Source organism: Phoca vitulina, unplaced genomic scaffold (assembly GCF_004348235.1).
Source record: "Phoca vitulina isolate PV1807 unplaced genomic scaffold, GSC_HSeal_1.0 scaffold106, whole genome shotgun sequence".
Lineage (NCBI taxonomy): Eukaryota > Metazoa > Chordata > Mammalia > Carnivora > Phocidae > Phoca > Phoca vitulina.
Window position 1 is genome coordinate 918,076 of NW_022589809.1, and position 24,557 is coordinate 942,632.

General features: G+C 42.7%; 1 protein-coding gene across 1 annotated transcript in view; it reads right to left on the reverse strand.

Moving 5' to 3' along the window:
• The window catches only part of NLRP3 (NLR family pyrin domain containing 3), a 46,509-nt gene extending 23,153 nt beyond the window's left edge, over window positions 1–23,356 (reverse strand). Inside the window, exons 1-7 of the mRNA XM_032397919.1 lie at window positions 23,125–23,356; window positions 22,630–22,958; window positions 19,529–19,627; window positions 17,274–19,038; window positions 15,008–15,181; window positions 12,682–12,852; window positions 10,988–11,158 (exon numbers count right to left, since the gene is read on the reverse strand). Coding sequence (XP_032253810.1) covers window positions 10,988–11,158; window positions 12,682–12,852; window positions 15,008–15,181; window positions 17,274–19,038; window positions 19,529–19,627; window positions 22,630–22,912 — 2,663 coding nt within the window. The 5' untranslated portion in view covers window positions 22,913–22,958; window positions 23,125–23,356. The remainder of the gene's footprint in view (window positions 1–10,987; window positions 11,159–12,681; window positions 12,853–15,007; window positions 15,182–17,273; window positions 19,039–19,528; window positions 19,628–22,629; window positions 22,959–23,124) is intronic.
• Between the last annotated feature and the right edge of the window lie 1,201 nt (window positions 23,357–24,557).

Genomic DNA, 24,557 nt, shown 5'->3' on the forward strand with positions numbered 1-24,557 from the left:
CTTTATTACACCTTACACAAAAATAAATTCAAAATGGGTAAAAGACCTAAATGTGAGACCTGAAACCATAAAAAATCCTAGAAGAGAACACTGGCAATAACCTCTTTGGTCAGCCATAGCAACTTCTTTCTAGATATGTCTCCTGAGGCAAGGGAAACAAAAGCAAAAATAAACTATTGGGACTTCATCAAGATAAAAAGCTTCTGCACATCAAAGGAAACAATCATGAAAACTAAAAGGCAACCTACGGAATGGGAGAAGATATTTGCAAATAACATATCTGATAAAGGGTTAGTATCCAAAATCTATAAAGAACTTCTCAAACTCAACACCCAAAAAACAAATAGTCCACTTAAAAAATGGGCAGAAGACATGAATCAATGTTTTTCCTAAGAAGACATACAGATGGCCAATAGACACATGAATAGATGTTCAACATCACTCAGCATCAGGGAAATACAAATCAAAACTACAATGAGATACCACCTCACACCTGTCAGAATGGCTAAAATCAACACAAGAAACAGGTGTTGGTGAGGATGTGGAGAAAGGGGAACCCTCTTACACTGTTGGTGGGCATGCAAACTGGTATAGCCACTTTAGAAAATAGTATGGAGGTTCCCCAAAAAGTTAAAAATAGAACTACCCTATGATCCAACAATTGCACTACTAGGTATTTACCCAAAGGATACAAAAATACTAATTCAAAGGGACACAAGCATCCTGATATTTATAGCAACATTATCTACAATAGCCAAATGATGGAAACAGCCCAAATGTCCATTGACTGATGTATGGCTAAACAAGATGTGGTATAGATATACAATTGAATATTATTCAACCATAAAAAAGAAAGAAATCTTGCCATTTGCAATGACATGGATGGAGCTAGAGAGTATTATGCTAAGTGAAGTAAACCAGTCAGAGAAAGGCAAATACCATATAGTTTCACTCATGTGTAGGGTTTTTTTTAATTAAAGATTTTATTTATTTATTTGGCAGAGAGAGAGAGAGAGAGCACAAGCAGGGGGAGCTGCAGGCAGAGGGAGAAGCAGGCTCCCTGCTGAGCAAGGAGCCCGATGTGGGACTCAATCCCAGGACCCTGGGATCATGACCTGTGCTGAAGACAGATGCTTAACCAACTGAGCCACCCAGGCATCCCTCATGTGTGGAATTTAAGAAACAAAACAAATGAGCAAAGGAAAAAAAGAGAGAGAAACAAACCAAGAAACACTGATGGTTACCAGAAGGGAGATGGGTGAGGGGATGAGTTAAATAGGTGATGGGGAGTAAGGAGGGCACTTGTTGTGATGAGCAATGACTGTTGTACGGAAGCGCTGAATCACTATATTGTACACCTGAAACTAATATTACACTGTATGTTAACTAACCGGAATTTAAATAAAAACTATTAAAAAAAGATGATGGTGTAAGAGGATCCTGAGTTCATCTTGTACCATGGACACAGCAACAGATACATCTATACAACTAAAACTCTGAAAATAATTGGAAAACTGGTGGAAAAGACATTCCACAGAGAGGAGGCCAAATGGAAACAGCAGGCATGGAGACACGGTCAAGAACCAAACGCCTGGCAAGTCTAACCACAAGTGAAAGGGATGCCACAAGCATGGGGGACTCAAACTGGGAAGACAAGTAACCATACATCTGGCTTTGAAAGTCAGTGGGGATTAGCTCTGGGCATTTTAAAAATCAGCAGACTCAACTTCAGGAGAGCCAGAGGACAACGGAAAATTTAATCCTTGCCCTAAAATAACCAGCACTATAGAGGTACCTGGCTGGCTCAGTCAGAAGAGTGTGTGATTCTTGATAGGTCTGTGAGTTTGAGCCCCATGTTGGGTGTAGAGATTACTTTAAAAAAATTTTTTTTAATATTTTTAAAGATTTTATTTATTTATTTATTTATTTGAGAGAGACAGAGAGAGCACTGGTGGGAGAAGGGGCAGAGGGAGAGGGAAAGAACCCCAAGCTGACTCCCTGCTGAGCAGGAAGCCCAACGCGGGCTCAATCCCACGACCCATGAGATCATGACATGAGCAGAAATCAAGAGTCAAGACATTTACCAGACTGAGCCACCCAGGTGCCCCAACTTAAAAATTTTTTTTTTTAAATAACCATCATAAAAGATAATTTAGCCCAAAACACAGCACAGAAGTAGAAGTTGAAAGTGTCTGCTGGATGGGGGGAGCCTGGGCGGTTCACTAGGTTTTTGGCTCAGGTCATGGTCTCAAGGTTGTGAGACTGAGATATGTGTTGGGCTCCACACTCAGTGGGGAGTCTGCTTGAGATTCTCTGCCTCTCCCTCTGCCCTTCCCCTTTAAAATAAATAAATAAATAAATAAATAAATAAATAAATAAATAAATAACTCTTTTTTAAAAAGTGCCTGGGGTATATGTGAAAGAGATTTATTTACTTATCTAAGATCATGTCTGGAGGGGCAGTGGTCTTAAGAAGATTTCTGTAAGAGTGTTAGTGGGCACCATTTCTCTGGAAACTAGCCGGAGCCAGCACTAACATTCTCCACCTATCTTGCTAACACTGCATGCCCTGCTCTGTGTTCCCCTACAGATCCACAACATCCAAATCACCCCCCTCAGCAAGTGTCCATCCAAAGTAGCTGCCCCACCACAACCAGCAAGCAGCCCCAGCAGGGACCTCCACCACTCTGAGGTGACTCTTGCCCTGGAGAGATAGGGGAATAACCCCACACACCAGTGTAGCCACAGTTTCATCAGCTAAGCCTATTAGCTGGCTGCACAGGAAGAATGTCCTGCCTTTCCATGCACCCACATCTGTGGCAGAGAGGTTAAGTCCAGAAAACTAACCTGATTTTTGACCCCACCTACCTATGAGCCAGCCGCAGCCTCAGAAAGCCCCTCAACAGAGCAGGAACCAAATCCCATCCACTGCACCCACAACAGGCACAAGAAGGTGTATGCAGCCCACATAGAAGAACACACCTGGAATGCCTGGTTCTGTTAACCAGGAGCATTGCATCATAGGGAATCACAGGATCTTTTGTACACAAGGTCACTACTTTCAAGACCAGGAGATGTAGCCAACCTCCTTAATACATAGAAACAAACACAGAGAGTCAGACAAAATGAGGAGAAAAAGGAATATGCCCCAAATGAAAGAACAAGACAAATTTACAGCAAAAGAGATAAATAAAAGACAAATAAGCAATATGCCTGATAAAGAATTCAAAGTAACAGTCATAAAGATACTCACAGGACTTGAGAAAAGAGTGGATGAACTTAGTGAGAAACCCAACAAAAAGATAGAAAATGTAAAAAAGAACAAGCCAGAGATAAAGAATTCAATAGCTGAAATAAAAAATACACCAGAGGGAATCAACAGCAGATTTAAGGATGCAGAGTAATGGATCAACAATCTGGAAGACAAGGTAATGGAAAACAACCAAGCTGAACCATAAGAAGAAAAAAGAAAAAGAAAAAATTACAATAAGTGAAAGGAACTCAGCAACATCTTCAAGCATAACATTCACATTCTAGGGATCCCAGAAGAAGAACAAGAACATAGTTGAAAAAATAATAGCTGAAAAATTCTCTAATCTGGGGAAGGAAACAGACATCCAGGTCCAGGAAGCACAGAGAGTTCCTAACAAGATGAACCTAAAGACATTCACACAAGAACGCATAACAATTTAAATGACAAAAAAGTAATGATAAAGAAAATTTTTTAAATTTTCAGCAAAAGGATTTTAGGCCAGAAGACAGTGACATGATTTATTCAAAATGCTGGAAGGAAACACTCTGCAATCAAGAATATTCTACCTGGCAAGATTATCATTCAGAATAGAAAGAGAGACACAGTATTTTCCAGATGAACAAAAGTTAAAGGAGTTCATCACCACTATACCAACCTTACAAGAAATGTTAAAGGGGTTACTTTCAGTGGAAAGAAAAAGCCATAACTAGAAGTAAGAAAATTATAAAAGAAAAAAATTTCACAGATAAAAGCAAACATTCAGTAAAGGTAGTAGACAAATCACTTATAAGTCAGTATGAAGGTTAAAACATGAGAGTAGTAAAATCAATTACTAAAAATGATATAAATATCAGTGAAGAGATACACAAACTAAAAAAAGAAATAAAGGGCGACTGGGTGGCTCAGTCGTTAAGCATCTGCCTTTGGCTCCGGTCATGATCCCAGGGTCCTGGGATCGAGCCCCGCATCAGTCTCCCTGCTCTGCGGGAAGCCTGCTTCTCCCTCTCCCACTCCCCCTGCTTGTGTTCCCTCTCTCGATGTGTCTCTCTCTGTCAAATAAATAAATAAAATCTTTTTTAAAAATTTAAAAAAATAAAAGAGATAAAATATGACATCATATACATACAACATGGGAGGGGAGTAAAGATTTAGTGCTTTTAGAATGTGTTCAAACTCAAGCAACCATCAACTTAATATAGGCTGCTATACACATAAGATGCTATATATGAACCTCATGGTAACTACAAATCAAAAACCTATAATAAATACACAAAAAAATAAAAAGAAATTAATCGAAACATAACACTAAAGAATGCCATCAAACCACAAGGGAAGAGAGCAAGAGGACAAGAAAGGAACTACAAAACCAGAAAACAATTAACCAAATGGAAATAAATGCATGCTTATCAATAACTACTTTAAATGTAAATGGACTAAGTACTCCAATCAAAAGACATAGGTTGACTGAATGAAAAAAAAAAAAAAATAGACCCATCTACATATTGCCTGCAAGAAACTCACTGCAGACCTAAAGACACATAGAGGCTAAAAGTTAAAGGATTGAAAAACATACCATGCAAATAGAAAAAGAAAAAAAAAGCCATGGTAGTAATACTTGTATCTGACAAAACAAACTTTAAAGCAAAGATTGTAACAAAAAAACAAAAGGCACTATATAATGATAAAGGGAACAATCCAACAAGAGGATATAACAATTGTCAATATCTATGCACCCAGTACAGGAATACCTAAAAAGTAAAGCAGTTATTAACAGACATGGAGAAAATGAGTGTGATACAATAATAATAGGGGATTTTAACACTCCAATTACACCAATGAATAGATCATCCACACCTAAAATCAATGAGAAAACAGTGGCTTTGAACAACACATTGGACCAGACGGAGCTAACAGATATATACAGAACATTCCGCCCAGAAACAGCAGAATACACATTCTTTTCAAGTGCATATAAAACATTCTCCACAAGACAAATCTCAATACATTTAAGAAGTTTGAAGTTATATCAAGCATCTTTTCTGACAACAGTATAAAACCAGAAATCAATTACAAGAAAAAATCTGGGAAGCACCAATACATGGAGTTTAAACAACATTCTCCTAAACAATGAATGGGTCAACCAAAAAATCAAAGAGGAAATTAAAAAAAAAAAAAAAGACAATGGACTCTGAAAAACAAACTGAGGGTTCTAGAGGGGAGTGGGGTGGGGGGATGGGTTAGCCTGGTGATGGGTATTAAAGAGGGCACGTTCTGCATGGAGCACTGGGTGTTATGCACAAACAATGAATCATGGAACACTACATCAAAAATTAATGATGTATTGTATGGTGATTAACATAACAATAAAAAATTTAAAAAAAAACATGGAGACAAATGGAAATGAAAACACACCAATCCAAAATCTTTGGGATGCAGCAAAAGCTGTTCTAAGAGAAAACTTTCCTTAAAGATTTTATTTATTTATTTGAGAGAGTGAGTGAGAGAGAGTGAGAGAGAGACAGAGAGAGAAGGAGCAAGGGGAGGGGCAGAAGGAGAGGGAGAAGCAGACTTCCCGCTGAGCAGGGAGCCAGACTTGTGGGGCTCGATCCTGGGACTCCAGGATCATGACCTGAGCCGAAGGCAGACGCTTAACCGACTGAGCCACCCAGGCGCCCCTCTAAGAGAAAACTTAATAGCAATACAAGCCTACCTCAAGAAACAAGAAAAATCTCAAATAAACAACCTAATGTAACACCTGAAAGAGCAAGAAAAAGATGAACTAACACAGCTAAAAGCTAGAAATAAGGAAATAATAAAGATTAGAGCATAAATAAATCAAATAGAGACTAAAGAAACAGTGGAAAAGATCAATGAAACCAGAAGCTGATTCTTTGAAACTACAAACAAAATGAATAAACCCTGAGCCAGGCTCATCAAGAGAGGAAGGAGACTCAGATAAATGAAATCAGAAATGAAGGAGAAAAAACAACAGACAACACAGAAGTACAAATGAGTATAAGAGAATTTTATGAAAACTTATATGCTAACAAATTGGACAACCTATAAGAAATGGATAAATTCTTAGAAACATAAGTGTCCAAAATTGAATCAGGAAGAAATAAAAAATTTGAACAGACCAATTAATGAAATTTTATCAGTATTCAAATAATTACCAACAAACAAAAGTCCAGGACCAGATAGCTTCACAGGTGAATTCCACCAAACATTTTAAGAAGAGTATTGCCTATTCCTCTCAAAATATTCCAAACAAAAGAAGAGGAAGGAAAACTTCCTAATTCATTCCCTAAGGTCAGCATTACTCCGATACCAAAACCAGACAAAGACACTACCAAAAAAAAAAAAGAGAGAGAGAGAGAGAGAGAACTACAGGGCCAATAACCCTGATGAACATAGATGAAAAAATTCTCAACAAAATATTCAACAATATATTAAAAAATCATTCATTATGGTCAAGTAGGATTTATCCAGGGATGCAAAAGTGCTTTGATATTTACAAACCAAGCAATGTGATACATCACATTAACAAGAGAAAGAACAAAAACTATATGGTCATCTCAATACATGCAGAAAAATCATTTGACAAAATACAACATAATTCATGATAAAAACTCCCAACGAAGTGGGTTTAGAGGGAATACACCTCAACATAATAAAGGCCATATGTGAAAAACACAGGTAACATCATATTCAATTGTGGAAAACTGAGAACTTTTCCTCTAAGACCAGGAATAAGACAAGAATGTCCACTCTCACCACTTTTATTCAACATATTACTGGAAGTCCTAGCTGCAGCAATCAGACAAGGAAAAAAAAAGGAATCCGAATCCAAAGTCATAAGGAAAAAGAAAAACTTTCATTATTTGCCAATCACATGATACTATATATAGAAAACCCTAAAGAATCCACCAATAATAAAAAAAAAAAAACTTATTAGAACTGATAAATGAATTCAGTAAAGTTGCAGGATACAAAATTAATATACAGAAATTGGTTGCATTTCTATACACTAATAATGAAGGAACAGAAAAAGAAATTGAGAAAAACTATCCTATTTAATATATCATATGATTTCACTTATATGTGGAATCTAAAAAACAAAAATCAAGAAATCAACAAAAAACAGAAACAGAATCATAAATATAGGGAACAAACTGGTGGTTCCCAGAGGATGGGGGAGGTTGGGGGAGGGTGAGCAAAATAGGTGAAGGGGATAACTTCTGGTTATAAAAAAAAATTAGTTATGGGGATGAAAAATACAGCATAGAGAATATAGTCAATAAAATTGTAATAACTTTGCATGGTGACTTTATCATGGTGAGCATAGCATCATGTATAGAATTGCCAAATCACTTTGTGGTACACCTAAAATTAATATAACATCGTGTGTTAACTCTACTTCAATTAAAAAACAAAACAAACAAACAAACAACAAAAAAAAAAACAGTAGTTGCTAGGGATTAGCAAAAGGGAGGGATGAAGAGTCCAAGCACAGAGGATTTGGGGGCAGCGAAAGTACTTTCTGTAATAGTATAGTAGTAGATACATGTCATTTTACACTTGCCCAAACTCATATGATGTACATAACCAAGAGCGAGTGCCAGTGTAAACTGTGCACTTTGCGTGATTATGGTATGTCCTTCAGTCATCAACTGTAATGAATGTCTCACTCTGGTCAGTGATGCTGATAACGGGGGAGGCTATGCATGTGTCGGGGCAGAGGGCATGTGGGACATCTCAGTACCTTCCTCCCAATCCTGCTGTGAATCTAAAACTGCTCTAAGGCAGAGAAATCTGTTTAAAAAAAAAAAAAGCTAATGAGCTATACTTGGGTTTAAGACCTGTTTTCAGAGCCATCTCTATACACATTGTTTCTGAAGCTAAGGGGCATATAAAAGTTCCCAGGGAATGTACCAACAACAGTAAAAAAGAAAACCAGTGGTGAAATCCCCAGACCACAGGAAGAGAAGTCAATGTAGGACACAGAGAAGCAGAAGCTATAAAATTAGCAGGAAAGACTGAGCAATGCCCCAAAAACAAGACAGAAGAGTTTCAGGAAGATGATGAGCAGGATTATAGGCAACAGATGTCAGCTAAAATAGAGATGGGAAGGATGTATAAGTCAGAACCAGGATCACTGAGGGCCAACTGAGAGTCTATGCTCTGGGCCTCTTCACTTCTATTCTTTCCCTGGAGTGTTTCTTTTTCCCTGGCTCCTGCATGGCTCACACTTTGACTTCAGTTAGTACCTGATCCCATGTCGCTCAAGAGGCGTTTGCTGAACACTTGGGCAAGAAAGCAGGCCTCACTGCCAACTCGTTTTTATTATACCACTTACAGGTATTGTATATGGTTTGTCTATTATCCAATGTCTGCTGCCCCCATGAGAGTGTTTGTGAAAACTGACTCTTGGTGTGTCTTACTCACTGCAACTGTCAACACCTACAAGTGAGCCCCGAGGAGGCCCAGAAATAAAGGGGCCAAAAGATGTCCGTGGAACAAACCAGGAGTAGAAGCCAAACTGCTGAGATAGAGTAATAAGGAGAGGATATGGAGGCATGGAAGATGGGGTTTTTCAAGGAAAGAGATACGGTGATATGTGAGGATGGGTTGATGGGACAGGGAGAAGGATGTTGTGAACATATGTAGGTTGTAATGATGAATTAATGGATTATTCCTCATTAAAGGCCCTTCCTGCTGTATTTTGTCTTGGTGCTCATCTGGTTGGTATTTATATCAGTAATGTGAATGAAGACATTTACAGTTTGCTTGTTGTAGGTAGAGGTAACAATGACAGAATCACAATCCAAAAATGCCCAAACAATCCGTCAGAAGAAAGATAAGATGAAATTTAGCAGAGCTGAATGTGAGGCCCACACAGGTCGGAGAGAGCAGGATGTAGAAGCCCCCTAGAAAGCCCACCAGCAACACATCATGAGTCAGTATTTCCCTGGAGTTAAGGGAGTAGGCAGGGGGTCGCACTGGGCTGTGTCTGCATTGGTTCCCCTGCCTTCTATCCAGGTGTCCTTGGGCAAAGGTCTTAAGCTCTCTTGGCTTCATTTTGGAGACACGGATATCTACTTGGCATAATTTTTATGAGGTCAGCTGAGGTCATCCATGTAAAGATCATGGAAGAGCCATGATACATGTGTAAGCACATAATTATCAGTAGGTATTTTTGTGTCATAATGAGAAATATGTTTAGTCTTTGTGCCCAGTTCCTGGCACAGAGTTTCTAAAACCCTTGGAATGTCCTAAGTGGAGCAGTCTCTTTTGTTATTCAAAGGAGCCCCTTCTGATCACACCTGAGTTTATAGTAATGAGGTGACTGAAGGTGGCTCCCATAGATGGCCTTAGGATGGGGCTGGTCACCAGAATGATCAAGTGATTGGCAAAGTGGAAATTTCAGCCCATCCACCAATCTTGAGGAAGGAGAAAGGAGGAAGGCTGGAGATCAAACTCTATGAAGTCTCTTGAACAAGGAGATTTGGAGACCTTCTGGGTTGGTGAATGCATCCATATGCTGGGAGTTTGAAATGCCCCAACTACATGGGGACAGAAGCTCCTGTGCTCCAGATCCTTCTGGACCTCACCCTATATGACTCTTCATCTAGCTGTTTATTTGTATTTTTTATAATATCTTTTATAATAAATGTAAATGTAAGTTGTGTTTCACTGATTTCTGTGAGCTGTTCTGGCAAGTTTTCAAACCTGAGGAGAGGATTCTGGAAACCCGCAGTTCATAGCTGAGTCAGAAAGAAGCACAAGTAACTTGTGCCCATTGCTTGCGTTGGTATCGGACATTGCCAGTGTGGGGAGGGTGCAGGACTAGGCCCTTAACCTGTGGGGTCTGTGCTGCCTCTGGGTTTATAGTGTCAAAACTGAATTGACTTGTAAGACACCCAGTTGGGGTCCACAGAGATTTGGCTGTTAATGTTAGAAAACATGTCAGAATTTCACACTATTATTTGCTGCAAAATTCCAATATGAACTTGTGATCTGATGTGATGGCCAGAAACATAAGGAAGTCAGAGCCCCCTGCCCCCCCCCCCCCGTGACAGTTACAGTCCACCGTACATCTTTAGGAGTATCAGGTTCAGGTCTGGACAATGTACTTCAAACAGGGACATGAACAGAACAGCCCTTCCCTAGGACAGCATGACTATGTAGGTGAAGATGTGAACCCACATCCTTCTTGAGAATTTAGAGATGTCGAGGCAAGAGACGAGAAGGCCTGGAGTGTGAGTGTTGTCTCTGGGGAATTGAGATCAACACCTTTCAGCAGAGCCCTGGGGAGCAGAACAAGGACCAACACACAGAAATCAAAGAAGGTGCTGCGTAGAAATAAGAACTCTCTCCTAATGCAGTGGCCACATTGTACAGCAATGGCTGGTGTGCTCGGAATGTCCACACGTGAAACCAGTGACTATGCATGTGAGTGTCTGAGAAGCAAGTGTTTCCCTCAGTGGGGGATTGAGCTGAACAGTCCCTAGGGTTTCTTTCAACTCTAAGAATATCTAATTCTGTAGTCATAAATACCTTACTAGTAGAAGGTAGTATCTCCTGCTTCCAAGCACTTCATATACTGTCTCCTCCAATCTCTACCCTCAAGTCGGTCTGATCAACCTATTATAGAGCAGCCCCCATCCATGCTTCCCAAGCAATACATCCCTGAAGAGAAGGTGCTTTTCTGCTGAGACACCAATGAAGACTTACCCCAGTTTCTGCAGCTTACATTGTGGATGCTTTGCTTTTTCACATAAAATTCCAACTCCTGTGTCTCCCAGGGCATTTTCCCCCAAGTAGAGTCTGGTCAGGGACCGGCTGGTGCTCAGGACGGATGCAAGGTCCTCACAACATGCTGAGGTGAGACAGCAACCAACCAACCTTCCACAGAGACGGCACAATGTCATACACTTTTCTCGCCTCACCGTCTGTGAGTCACGGAAGCACCTGCTCTGATGCTGCCCCCAGTCCAGTCCACTCACGGGAAAAGTGTCCAAACCGTACATTAACTGTTCGTTTCCTTTTGTTTGGTGTTACAGCAGATAAACACTTTCCAAGCCCATACCAATACTCCATCTTTTCAGCTCCCTACACCTATTTTTATTGTGGTAAAATATACATAACATAAAATTTACCACTGTAATCCTTTTTAAGTGTACAATTCAGTAGCATTTAAGTACCTTCTCATTGCTGTGTAGCTGTGACCACCATCCATCGCCAGAAGTTTTTCATCTTTCCAAACTGAAACTCGGTACCCACTGAACACTAACTCCCCACTCCTCCCTCCCCCAGCCCCTGGGACCCACTATTCTATTTCTTGTCTCTATGAATTTGACTATTTTAGGTCATTCCTGTAAGTGGAATCATACATATCTGCCCTTTTGCATATGGCTTATTGTAATTAGTATAACGTCTTCAAGATTCATCCATGTTGCAGCATGTGTCCAAATTCCCCCGAAAGGCTGTATGCATGTACATTCCACATTCCCCCACCCCCAACCCCACCCCCCTACCACATTTTTAATCCATTCATTCATCCATGGGTATTTGAGTTGTTTCTACTTTCTGGCTATTGTGAATAATGCTGCTATGGACACAGGTGTACAAATACATGTTTGGATACCTGATTTCACTGTTTTTTATATATACCCGGAAGCGAAATTGCTGGTTCATACGGTAATTCTATATTCACTTTTTTGAGGAACTGACGTACTGTTTTCCGCACCAGTTATACCGTTTTACATTCCCACCAGCAATTATGATGGTTCCGATTTCTCCTCACCCACCCTTGTGTTTTGTTGTTTTGTTTTTTTATAATAACCATCCTAATGGGTGTGAATTGGTCCTACCATTTTCAAGTGTTTTCTCTTTTTTTTAATTTTATTATGTTATGTTAATCACCATACATTACATCATTAGTTTTTGATGTGGTGATCCACAATCCATTGTTTTTGTATAACACCCAGTGCTCCATGCAGTACGTGCCCTCCTTAATACCCATCACCGGGCTAACGAATCCCACCATGTTTTCTCTTATTCAAAATTCAAGTCTCCCAGAAGCATTTAGTGAAGGGCTGCATAAAATATCAAGTGTCTGCATTGTGTTAGCACCTCTTTTCCTGTTTGGTGTGGAGACCAAGAGTTTGTCATAAAGTCCCAAAACCATTCTGGAGCAATGCATTTCACTGGTTGTATTTTCTCAGCTAGACTGTAAACACCTTAAAAGTGAGCATGATTAATTTGATTAAGTTCCTTTCTAAGGCTTAGTTTGTGGCTCTTCCCACAACAAACAGTAACTCATTGAATTATTGATGAACACCTGGAAATCTTCTGAGCAGTGAAGGCCATCATGGATCATTGAAGCCCCAGCTCATTCTTTGAGAAGGAAAATAGCTCAGACTCACCAAAGCTTCTTCAGATTGCAGAATAGATGTCTCAGCCCCACACAAAGAAGTCTAATTCCAAAGTCTCCCAGGGTGTTGTGGCTCAGGTCCAATTCCACCAGCTTCTGGTTGCTGCTCAGGACCGAGGAGATGTTGAAGCAGCACTGATAGGAAAGGCAACACTGCCCCAACCTTCATGCCAAGTACAGAAGCAGAAAGCGTCAGAACACAGGCTGCTTCTGTCACTGCCTTCTGGTTTATGCTTGTTTTCAGCACCAAATGGGGGCATTTGTGGTCTCATGTTACAAAGGGAAAATTTTAAGGAAAGTTAGGTGAAAGTGTGATCTTATCAGAACTCCTCTACGCAGCCCAAGACATTATGAAGTTACCTCCCAGGCTCACAAGCTACAGCCTGAGACCACAACTGCTGAGTGCATCAGTGAACCCCCTCCATAAGTAATGGTCAGCTCTCCAGTGTATACTGCATGTCCCTGTTTTATAAAGGAACACGGTGGTGAACCTGTGTGTTCCACCTCTGTATCACATGTTCCTCACTGTGAAAATCCTCAGGTGGACACTGTTCTCTCTGGGGCTTTACCCATCTACTTATCTTTGTCAATCTTCTCCCCATCCTTCTGTTTAATGATTAAATCCCAGCCCTCCACCTACACTGAAATAGCAGGAAGCTTTAATTCTTGATTTGATTTACAACCACACACACACACACACACACACACACACCATTATCACCATCACCACCACCACCAACAACTACTAGATGTCCCTGTCAGAGGAACAAGAACAACATTCTCCTTTCCAGTTGAATAGTTCATCGTCCTAGCGCCTGTTAAAAAATCTTCCTTTCTACCCCTTTCTTCACACCGACTAGAGGTAAATGCATGACTAAACCTCTGTTTACCTGCAAAATATCTCATCATCACCCATGTCTCCCTGTTTGTGTCTCACTCTCTGGAATCACACAGGGGCACCCACCAGGGCAGTGGGGAGACTGGCATGGGATGGAGACAGAGAGGCAGGTGAAGAGCCAAAACCAGCCAGAGCCTTGAAGGCAAGAAGAGGATTTGTAATTTATCAAAAGAACAAAGAGAAAACATTTAAACCAGGGAATGGCATAATCAAAGTAGAATTTTCTAAATAACCCTCTGACTTCTGTATGGGAAATAAATTTATAAGTGGTAAAAGTGGACGTGGGGAGACCAGTCAGTATTCATTCAGTATGTATTTTTAAGCATTAATGTGTGCTAGGACACTTGTCCAGACATTGTAGAGACAGTGGAAAGATGAACACAAATCCTGCCCCATGAAGCTGATGGTCTTGAGGGCCATTGCAATATCCTGGCAAACAGTCATGGTTGCTGGGCCTGAGCTACTGGTTTGTATAGGAGATAACTGACAAGGTTGGTGTTGCGGTGGTATGGTGATCAAGAAAGGGATGTATGAAAATACCCTGGAGTGATGGGCTTTAGCGCTGGCTGTGTAGCTCATCAAAAATGCAGATGTGTGATGGAAGAGGGTTTGTGGGATGGCCCAGAACCCGTATCTCCAATTGGGGAATGTGAATCTGATTCACAGTGTGAGCCCAGAGCAAGCACTCTTTACTAAGAAAGCTGAAAGAGATTCCCTGTGACATTTGAACCTATACAAAATGTTTTGATGGGGTCCAGCCCAAGTAGCCATTGTATCTGATGAAACTCTCCAATTCTCATCTATGATGATGGCCAGTGAGGAAAGGGAAGATATTGAAGGTCATGCACTTTTTGTCATTATCACCAACAAATGGCTTACTTTCAGTTCCCCTTCATTCTTCCCCATTTGAAACTTCCCAAACAACTGGCCTCCAATCCATTCTACCTTCCCACTTGTTATGGGCTGAACTGTGTCCACCCCTCCAAAAAAATCATATGTTGAAGTCTTAATCCCTAGAATTTCAGAATTGTGACTATATTTAGAGATCAGCTTTTAAAGAGTTAAATGAGGACAGGCCCCAATCCAACCCAACTGGTGTCCTTGAGGAGATCAGACATGAACACAGAGACCATGTGAAGATACAAGGAGAAGACCACCATCTGGAAGCCAATAAGAGAGGCCTCAGGAGAAACCAACCCTGCTGACACCTTCATCTTGGACTTCCAGCCTCCAGGACTATGAGAATATGAATTTCTGTTGTTTAAGCGTCTTGGTCTCTGGAACTTTGTTATAGTAGCCCTAGAAAACTAATAAACCACTGATCTGGACCCTGAGGTCTTCCTCCAGTCCTCTATCTATGTCACTCACAGATACAAACACATACACACACACACACACACACATGCACACAGGTTCTTACCACAGTCTCCGAATATTACAGCCAGGATGCTGGAGCATTTCACATAACACCTTTATCCCTGGGTCCCCCAGAGCATTGTCACTGAGGTTCAGTTCAGTGAGGTTCAGTGAGTTAGTGCTCAGGACCGAGAAGAGACCCTGCCAAAGGCTGACGGTGACATGACAATTCACCAACCTAGAAATTGTAGAGAAGGAAGAAAGAAAGAAAGAAAAGAAAATCAGGAATGGCTGGCACCAGTTCAGACAAAGACCTCCCAAGGGTTAAGAACTGACTCACAGAACCAAAGATTGCCTACTGAGGAATAACAAAGGTCGAGGACGGGGGGGGGGGGGGGGGGAGGTCTGGTAAGATTGTCCTGCACACCTTATTATGGAAACAGCATGAGTCTGACTGGCTGCCTTTGCACACCCTCCAGCGCCTCCCTCAGATGTCTTTCCCCTCCCCCTGTCGTCAGTCCGCTGTCATGCCCATGGCCTTGGACACTCTGCTAAGTGATCCAGAGACCACATTGTGAGATCCAGATCTCACATTGGCTGCATAATAGCATCAGCAATGCTCTCAAAAATCCTGAGGCCAGGCCACACCATAGGACTAAAGTCAGAATCTCTGAGGCGGGACCAAGTGTATCGATAGTTTTAAGACTTCCACATGGTTCCAACGTGCGGCTCTTGTTAAAATGCAGATTCTGACTCTGTGTGTCTAGGATTGGGCCTGCCATTCTGCACTTCGAACAAGCATGGGGTGGATGCCCATGCTGCTGGTCTTCAGAAGGTTCTGGAACACACAAAGCAAGCTCCTGCCCTCAGAAGAAGGTAACTGTCATCTAACGAGATGGGCGTCAGGCTTTTCATCAGGAGTTTTAGTCCAAGTCTATACAAGCCTTCTTCACAGCTGTGTGATCTTGGTCAGGTTTCTTCTCGGCATAGTTTTTAGGGCCCTAAGGAGCAGGTGTGACTCCTTCCCTCTTTCTCTCACCCTCTCCAGCTATTCTGAACTTCATCATAGGGATGTACCTGCTTCCCCAGCCTCTGCCCTCTGAACCCACTGTTCCCTTGGTTCAAGCTGCCCCTTGACCACACTCAGGTTTCTCATGCTCCATCTCTCAGAGTCCAGCTGGTCAAGGGCTCCTCACCATGTGCTTCTGGCACATTCTATAGGTGTTCTTGCCATAGCCCATCCCTCTCTACTGTCTGTCCTTGTTTCCCAGCTGTCCCCACAACTGAACCTTAAGTTGCTATGAACAGGGCCTGGGTCTTAGCCACCACTGAAGCCCCAGAGGGTGGTCCTTGATGACCAAATGATAAATAAAAAGGTCATCCTGCTAGTGGTGCCTACGGTGAGAGAGGGAGCTGAAAATTCATTATTCCTGGTGGAAGGGCCAGTCCCCTTTCTCCTTTATTTTGTCCCATATCAAGTGCTTTCTATGCACGTTAAACCCAAGCGTTCACAGAGCATCCACCCTCCCACTGTAGCTGTGGTAGTTCCCAAGCAGGGACTTCAGAGGCCAGGTAACTGAACTGCTTTGCTGTCCTAACACAGCAACTGGCTTCCAATCTCCTACAACACTGGTGAACCGACCCCAAAGAGGGTGCTGTTGGTGACTTCCTGGTTATAAACATAACGCAGGAGCTTAAAAGCACCCTCTCCTTCCCAGCCCTATTTCCCTCACTTTCCCCTCATTCTATCTGTTCCAATGAAGCCACATCCCTCAGCATAGTCTCCTACGTACACTGTTCCTCAGACATCAGACCCTACTGCCAAAATCCCTTTACCTTCTCCTGCACTCACCCACATCCAACCAGTCCTTCAAGGCAGGCTCCCAACCTCACTCCTCTGAGAAACCTCCCCCCAGCACCCAGCACTAAAGGCCTTCTGTCCTCTGTGTTCCTGAGACAGTCACTGGGGTTGTTTTGCTCCTTGAACCCCAAGTAGATTGCAAGCAATTTGAGTTTACAACATTTCTGTTCAACTCTCTACCCCACATAATACCTTGCACTGACTTGGCATCCACCAAACATTTGCTTATTTTCTTCATTGGCTTTTTTCTCATCCATTTGTCCACCTCCCTTTCCTCTATTAGTCAATCTCTGCCACTGAAGGAGTCTGGTAGAAATGGATGATGGTGGCATTATTATGGAGCTGTGGCAACCACATTTTAAAGACAGTTGAGAAGCAGGCAGAGAAAGCAAGTGCCCAGAGAAAGGTGGCTAGAAAGCGGAGGGCAACACTACCATTCCATTATCTGCCCGAAGCCAAATTGTCTTACCGGTGAGTATAGGCAGCACGAGGATCTAGGGGGACACAGTGATCCACCTCAGAGTGTTGCCCTTCCTCTTCCTCCTCCTCATCCTCCTCTTCCTTCGGGGAGTTATGAAGCAGCCTCAGTGAAAGTGATTCCACACTGTGACAGTTCTCAATACAAAAGGAAGAAACCACATGATCCATTCTGGTGGAGAGACTGATCTCAATTTTGGGGAAATGGCCCATGGCCTTTTGCACAAAGTCCTCCTCTTGCATCTCATACAAACAGTAGAACAACTCCAGCTGGCTGGGCTGGATCTGCAGATTCTTGGCCTCGGCTTTCTCTTTAATCCATTTCAGCAGCTCCAGCCTGATTTGCTGCGAGATCTTGCAACTCAGTTTCTTCTCCAAGTAGGAGGTTCTCTCCTGGTTTACAAGGCCAAAGAGGAAACGGACAACAAAAATCAGATACCCCTTTTCAAATTTGCCATAGTTTTCAAGAAGGACGGTCACATCTCGGTTGGGAAGCTTGGAACTACTCCATGGCAGGTTCCTCATCCCTCCCTGTTCCTCCTCTTCCAGCAGGTAGTACATGGCAGCAAAGAACTCCTGGAAAGTCATGTGGATGAAGCTGTAGAATTTCTCACAGTCCACTTCCTTTTGGAATAGGTTCATCCTCAAGAAAGCAGACACATCGGCCCTCTGAAGGCCATGATTCCTAAGGTCACACTCCTCAAACAGGATTTTCTGGTTCCAGATTCCATCTGCAGCCAACGAGCAGAGACCCCGGATGTTGGCAGAGACTTGGTGCTTCTGGTTCTCTCCGCGGGATTGCAACAAACTGGAGAGGAAGAAGACATACACTGCAGTGGTGGTCTTAGATGTCTGGGCAAGACTCTTGCCGCTGTCCATCTGCTGCTTCAACCCAGTGCACACAATCCAGCAGACCAAGGGGATAAAGCACATCGTAAAAAGGATCTCATTCTCCTGAATCAGCCTGAAGGCCTCTGTGGCTTGTTGCTCATCAGAGAAATACTTGAAGAAATATTCCTTTCTTTTGGCCTCTGAGAAACCCAGGATCTCCACATGACGGGGACGGTCCAGCAAATGCTGCAGTTTCTCCAGGGCCACAGGTCTTGTGGTGATGAGTAAAGAGGCCTCAGGAAGTAGCCTCTTTCTGATGAGGCTGCTCAGGAGAATGTCTCCTCGCTCCACCTTCTGCCAGTTTGTGCAGAGAGCCTCCGTGTGCTCATCAAAGGCGCCCTGCAGCTCATCGAAGCCATCCATGAGGAAGAGAATCCTGGAAGGCTTGCTCACAATCTTGTATATGGGTGGGTTTGGGTCAGGGCAGCAGCTGACGATCAGGTCCCCCAGGCTCCTCCGTGTCCCAAGGCTCACCTCCCGACAGTGGATATAAAACAAATAGTCAAACCTGTCCCGGTAAATCTTCTCTGATGCCCAGTCCAACATGATCTTCCTGGCCAGTATGGTTTTCCCAATGCCTGCTGCTCCCTGGAATACCACTGTGTGAACAGGCTCCGAGTGTTGGTCGTCAGGCTCAAACAGCAATTCCATACTCAGGGAACTCATGGGGCTGTCCAGCGTCTTGGCTGAAGTCCTGCCAATGGCCAGGAGCTCATGCTCCCTCTCCTGCTGGCTCTGGTGTTCCTTGACAAGACGCAGCCTCGTGTAGCGTTTATTGAGGTTCACGCTCTCACCCAGACGGGCATTCCTGTCTTTAATACACTGGAATCTGCTCCTCACGTGTTTTTTGTACTTCTTACAGTAATCTGGAGCAAAGACAGAAAAGTAGACTTTGGGAGAAGTCCAAGCATACGTGAGCTATCGACAAGGGTCTGTAGTCCACAGGGAGTGATGACCAGAGAGCTAAGCAAAGGGAGGTGCAGATTCTCTTCACTGCGTGGGTATGGACAGTCCCAGAAAATCTAGAATGTCAGAATCTTCCTATAGACAGTTGAACAGAAGAATAGCAAAGTGCCATAGGCACTGTGACCTGCCAGAAAATCCTTTATATTCAATCGTATTCCTTTAGGTAGTCTGCAGCCCATACCTTTTAGAACCTGAGACACTCAATCACCTTCCCTTGGTTCTGTGACTACAAGGAGCCATGTGAACACTGATCTGTTTCTTTAGCTATAGTGGATTTCCTGAAGTGGGCCTTTGCCCCCCAAGGTGGAGGAACATATAGAATGATCAAGCTTCCCAGGCTCCAAACCTGGGTTTCCAAACCCAACAGGAAGTACTACCCCCATTGCTTACCTTTCTTTTTTTTACAAATAGAGATTCTGGACAGATACCCTAATAAACCCATCCACTCCTCTTCAAGGCTTTCTTCCCGGCATACCACATGTGCATTATCTGGGGGGGGGGGAAGGAAAAGGAAATACAAAGTTAAAAACCAGGACTCCTGACTAAGGTGATGTAATTGAGACCCAGTACTCAACACCTGGCACAGCTCAAAGTCACCTATCTCAGACATCTCCCAAACGTGCCCCCATGCCAGAGCTGTGGATGACAGGTGTACAGTTGAACATCAGTTTGTGGCATTTGTGCACTCCTAATTTCAAAGTACTGTATGTCACTGTCACTCACACACCTAGCATTGTGTCCCCACTGTATCCAGTCTCGGGATCTCTCCCAGGCCCAGAAATCAATCGGCGAACACATGAGACAGGCAAGGTTTCTCTTATCCTTGTTTGTCTTTGGCAGACTCCCCCTGGTGCCCTGGTTTTGAGGCCATCCCCACACTAAATGTCTAAATACCCCCAGATGGCTATGGGCCAGCAGGATTCTCCTCCCCTGCCCCCAAATGCCTGAAATTAATTGTACCCGCATTCTGGGTTTTTATGATTGAGAATTACCAAGCTGGTTTGTCGAATTCAGTGGTTCACAATCCCCAGCTGACTTGAGATTCACCTAGGAAGCTTTAAAAAAGCTCCACCCCCAGTGATTATTTTCAATTTATCTGAGGTGGGGACCAGCACCATTATATTTTGAAAGCTCCAACATGCATCTACAGTTGAGAATTACAGATCTAAAGAGTCACTAAATTACACATCCCAATGAAGAGGCGCTTCAGTTAGGTACAACAGAGCAAGTGCTAAGCACCAGGGGAAACATTTAGCAGATGAACCCAAGAGCAACATAAAGGATTCCTGGTAGGTGTCTACTCATTCTGAATGCAAATGCTATTGGTAACCCAATCACAAAACAAAATCTAAACACTGACTCAAACCAAAACCGTGACTTAATTCTTATCTAAAACCCTACAACCTGGTCCTCCCCAGCAAAGAACAAACAAACCTCGAACCCTAGGTATAATTCTTCCACCTCACAGTCCAGGTACAGAAGCCAAGATAGCACAGTGGTTAAGAGCCAGACTCCAGCCAAGACACACCCAGCACTGAATCCAGGCCTTGGCTCTGTGACTGAAACAGAGCCACGGGCAACCAGAACCTCTTTCAGGCTCACTTTACATTGTTGGTCAATCTCCAGAACTATCTTTTATTTGCAAAACTGAAACTCCATGGCCGTTAAACAACAATTCCACAGTCCACACGGCCTGAAGCCCTTGGCAACCACTTCCTGTCTCTATAAATTTATCTACTCTAGTACCTCTTACAAACGGAATCATACTGCCTTTGTCTTTTTGTGACTGGCATATTTCATTTAGTAATGAAATTGAAAGTTCATCTGAAAGTGCCAGCCTCAAGGCGCCTGGCTGGGCGTCGGCAGAGCATGCAATTCTTGATCTAGAGGTTGCAAGTTCAAGCCCTACATTGGGGTGTACAGCCTACAAAAAAAAAAAAAATGCCAGCCTCATGGAGATTTTATGAGGAATGACCAAAATCCATAAAAACTGCTTAGTAAACTACTTCTGTAACTGTGATTATTACACTTTAATTTGGTTAGTGAGTACATAAGTACTGACACAATTATAATTGTGTTATTATATGTAATTTGTTTATAACCTCCCACTGCTGTGCACCCCTGTCTCATGCCCCCATGTCACGTTTCTCTCCCTCATTTCACCCATATTGCTGCCCCACTCACCATGCTTCTCCTGATCTGCTGATTCATTTTTATACCTCCTTTCCACTAGCTCAACATCATCATCCTGTGATTTTCTAGATTCCTCTGAGCCCTTGCTTGTGCTCTTCCCTTGATCAGAACACCAAGCCAGGAAGCAAAAAACTTCACCCCCAACATGTCCACAGTTCCTAGGGGTAGACGAGCCCTGACTTGCATTTTTAAAGAAGCTAGAAAAAAGCAAACTTCTTTCCTCCAACTTCTCATAGTGCTATCATGAGAGGAAGAAAGAGGATAGAGCCAAGATGATAGAAGGAATTATTAAAAAACAAACATACTAATTTCATTGAATCAAAGGATACCATCAACAGAGTGAAACGGCAATCCATGGAATGGGAGAAAATATTTGCAAATCATATATCTGATAAAGTGTTAGTATCCAGGACATATAAAGAACCCTTACAAGTCAACCACAACAAAACAAATAACCCAATTAAAATATGGGAAAAAGTTGAATAGACATTTCTCCAAAGATAAACAAATGGTGAACAAGCACATGAAAAATCATTTAGTATCAGTAGTCAGTAGGGAAAGGCAAATCAAAACCACAATGAGATATCATCTCACACCCATTAGAATAACTACTATCAAAACAAAAAAAAATAAACATTGGTGGGGATGATGAAAAAATAGAGCCCTTGTACACTGTTGATGGGAGTGCAAAATGGGGCAGCCACTCTGGAAAACATTATGGTGGTTCCTCAAAGAATGAAACCTAGCATTACTATATAATACAATAATTCCACTTCTGAACATATACCCAAAAGAACTGAAAGCAGGGTCTCAAAGAGGTTCGTACCCTCATGTTCCTAGCAGCATTATTCACAATAAGCTAGAAGCAATCTGAATATCCACTGATGGATGAATAGATGAACAAAATGTGGTATACACATACCATGACATATCATTCTACTTTAAAAAGGAATGACATCATGTCACATGTGACAACATGGAAGAGGCTCGAGGACTTTATACTACATAAAGTAAGCCAGACACAAACAGACAAACACTTTATGATGCAGTTTATAAGAAGTACCAAGAGTAGTCAAAGTCGTAGAGACAGAAGGTGGTGGTTCCAGGGGCTGAGGGGAAGGGGAACAAGGAATTGTTGTTTGGTGGGTACAGAGTTTTGCAAGATGTAGAAAAGTTGTGGAGACTGATTGCACAACATGAATGTGCCTAACACTGCTTAGAAATGGCTTAAATGGTAATTTTATGTTATATGTATTTTATCACAATTTTGTAAAAAATGCTGTCTTCCTTCCACTCACCCCACTCTGGTTCATCCCTCTTAGCTTTCTCATAAAGGTCTCTCCTGTTGATTGCAGCAAAAATCCACACTGCCATGGCCCATGCCTTCTCCTCACCGTTGAAGTCAATCATCAGAGTGGCCAGATCCATGTGGTCGGCTTTCTCTGTCTGACTCCGAGGGAGTGGGCTGCACCCCTTCTGAGAAGGATAGTCTTGTAAGTGCATCTTGAACTTCTTAAAGTCTGCATCCTCCAGATCCTCCAGGTAACGGGCCAGCTTGCAACGGACACTTGCCATGCTCATCTGCGTCTTTTCTCAGGGTCCTTGGGTATAGGTCCACACCAGGAAGCTGGACAGTGAAAACAGCACACAGGCAAGGAGAGTCTTCTTAAAAGTCTGCCCTCTTTAGAGAGAACTAAACCATGAAAAACCCAGAATACAAAGGAAAAATATATATATAACCAGATCGTAATGAGCTGCCATCTTTAGTTTTGAAAAGTGACCCAAATACCCACCAGAAAGATTTCCTGTTGGCTTGACTCAGGAGTGTGTCCTGAGCCATGGAAGAACGGTGTCTTAAACCCACAAACGCAATCACGTCAACAGTACTATATGCCCAACCCACTTCACAGTGCTACCTCAACATACCACGGGGAGAACTTTGTTCTCACTGATTCCTGGGCAATGGCCTAGGACAAACTCTTCCTCAGCTTCTGTTTCTTTATCTATAAAATGACAGAATGGAAAATACGGCTTTTCAGTTCCTTGCATTTGAAAGGCTCTGGTTCCCTGTTTCTGTTTTGACCCAGGAAATGAGTAAGTATGATGTTAACAGAGTAACACATGGCTAGATGGAAAAAGGAGAAGACAGATGCATGCGGAGAAGGGGATGGTCTCCGACTGCACTTCCATCCATCTGTTGATCGATAGAAACAAATGAGATGACACTCAGGGTGCATAGAGGGAATGATAAACACATGACATCTCCTTGAGGTCTCCCCTTGCAACATTCACAATCATAGTCATTATTAGAGCTCACGGTTACTGAGAGTCTCTCGTACACATTTGCCTAGACCCATTTTATGGAAGAGGAACCGAGTCTTAGGAGAAACTAAATGACTTGCCCAGGGTTTCACAGAAAAAAAAAAAAAAGGTTCAAAGCCAGGATATAGATCAGGGTCACTGATTTCTGAACTCATGTCCCTAAATACTACTTTCAAAGCATGAAAAGGTGTGTGACTCTTTCTTCCACCACTTAACTAGGTTTCTTAGTCGGACACCAACAAAAAAGATCAAAGAAAATAAAATAGGTGGTTAAAAGACAAAAAACACATTCCCAGCATTTACTATGCAAAGCCTCTGTTTTCCTATGTAGAATTAGGGTTCCACAAAGAGCAGAGGCCAGCTGCTGTGTCTTTCTCTCTTCCACGTCTCCCAGATTTTGGATTGATGAACATGTTGGCTTTGTTTGGGATCGATCCCCTCACATGACTGAATTTGGGAAAGCACGTCCACCCAAAGCCATAAATGATGCTAACTGGAGGGAGAGGGCCTGTGGAGCTGTGGAACAGTGCACGTGGGAATATAGAGTGACCGCCGCTGAGTGTGCACAACTGAAGCCTGCTCACCTCTCCTTTACCTTCATCTTGACTCTCACCCCTGGCTCCACGCACCCACCAAATTCATTCCTCATGCATTTGACAGGGAGGTGGGCCATGTCCAGATAGATCCATCAGTTTTACAGACCTTCCCAGGTCCCCCTCCATCAGTCCTTCCATCCACACCAGGACTCTACCTCTCCTCTGTCCCTAAGCCTAGGGCACTCTATCCTGACCTTTACCTCCTGTGTCCCTTGGTGTCCAGGGCAATTCTTTCCTCATACGCATCCCCTCCATCCACTCCCGGGGGGGGATGCTTGGCAAATCCGCTGCAGTTGTGGGTGTAAGTT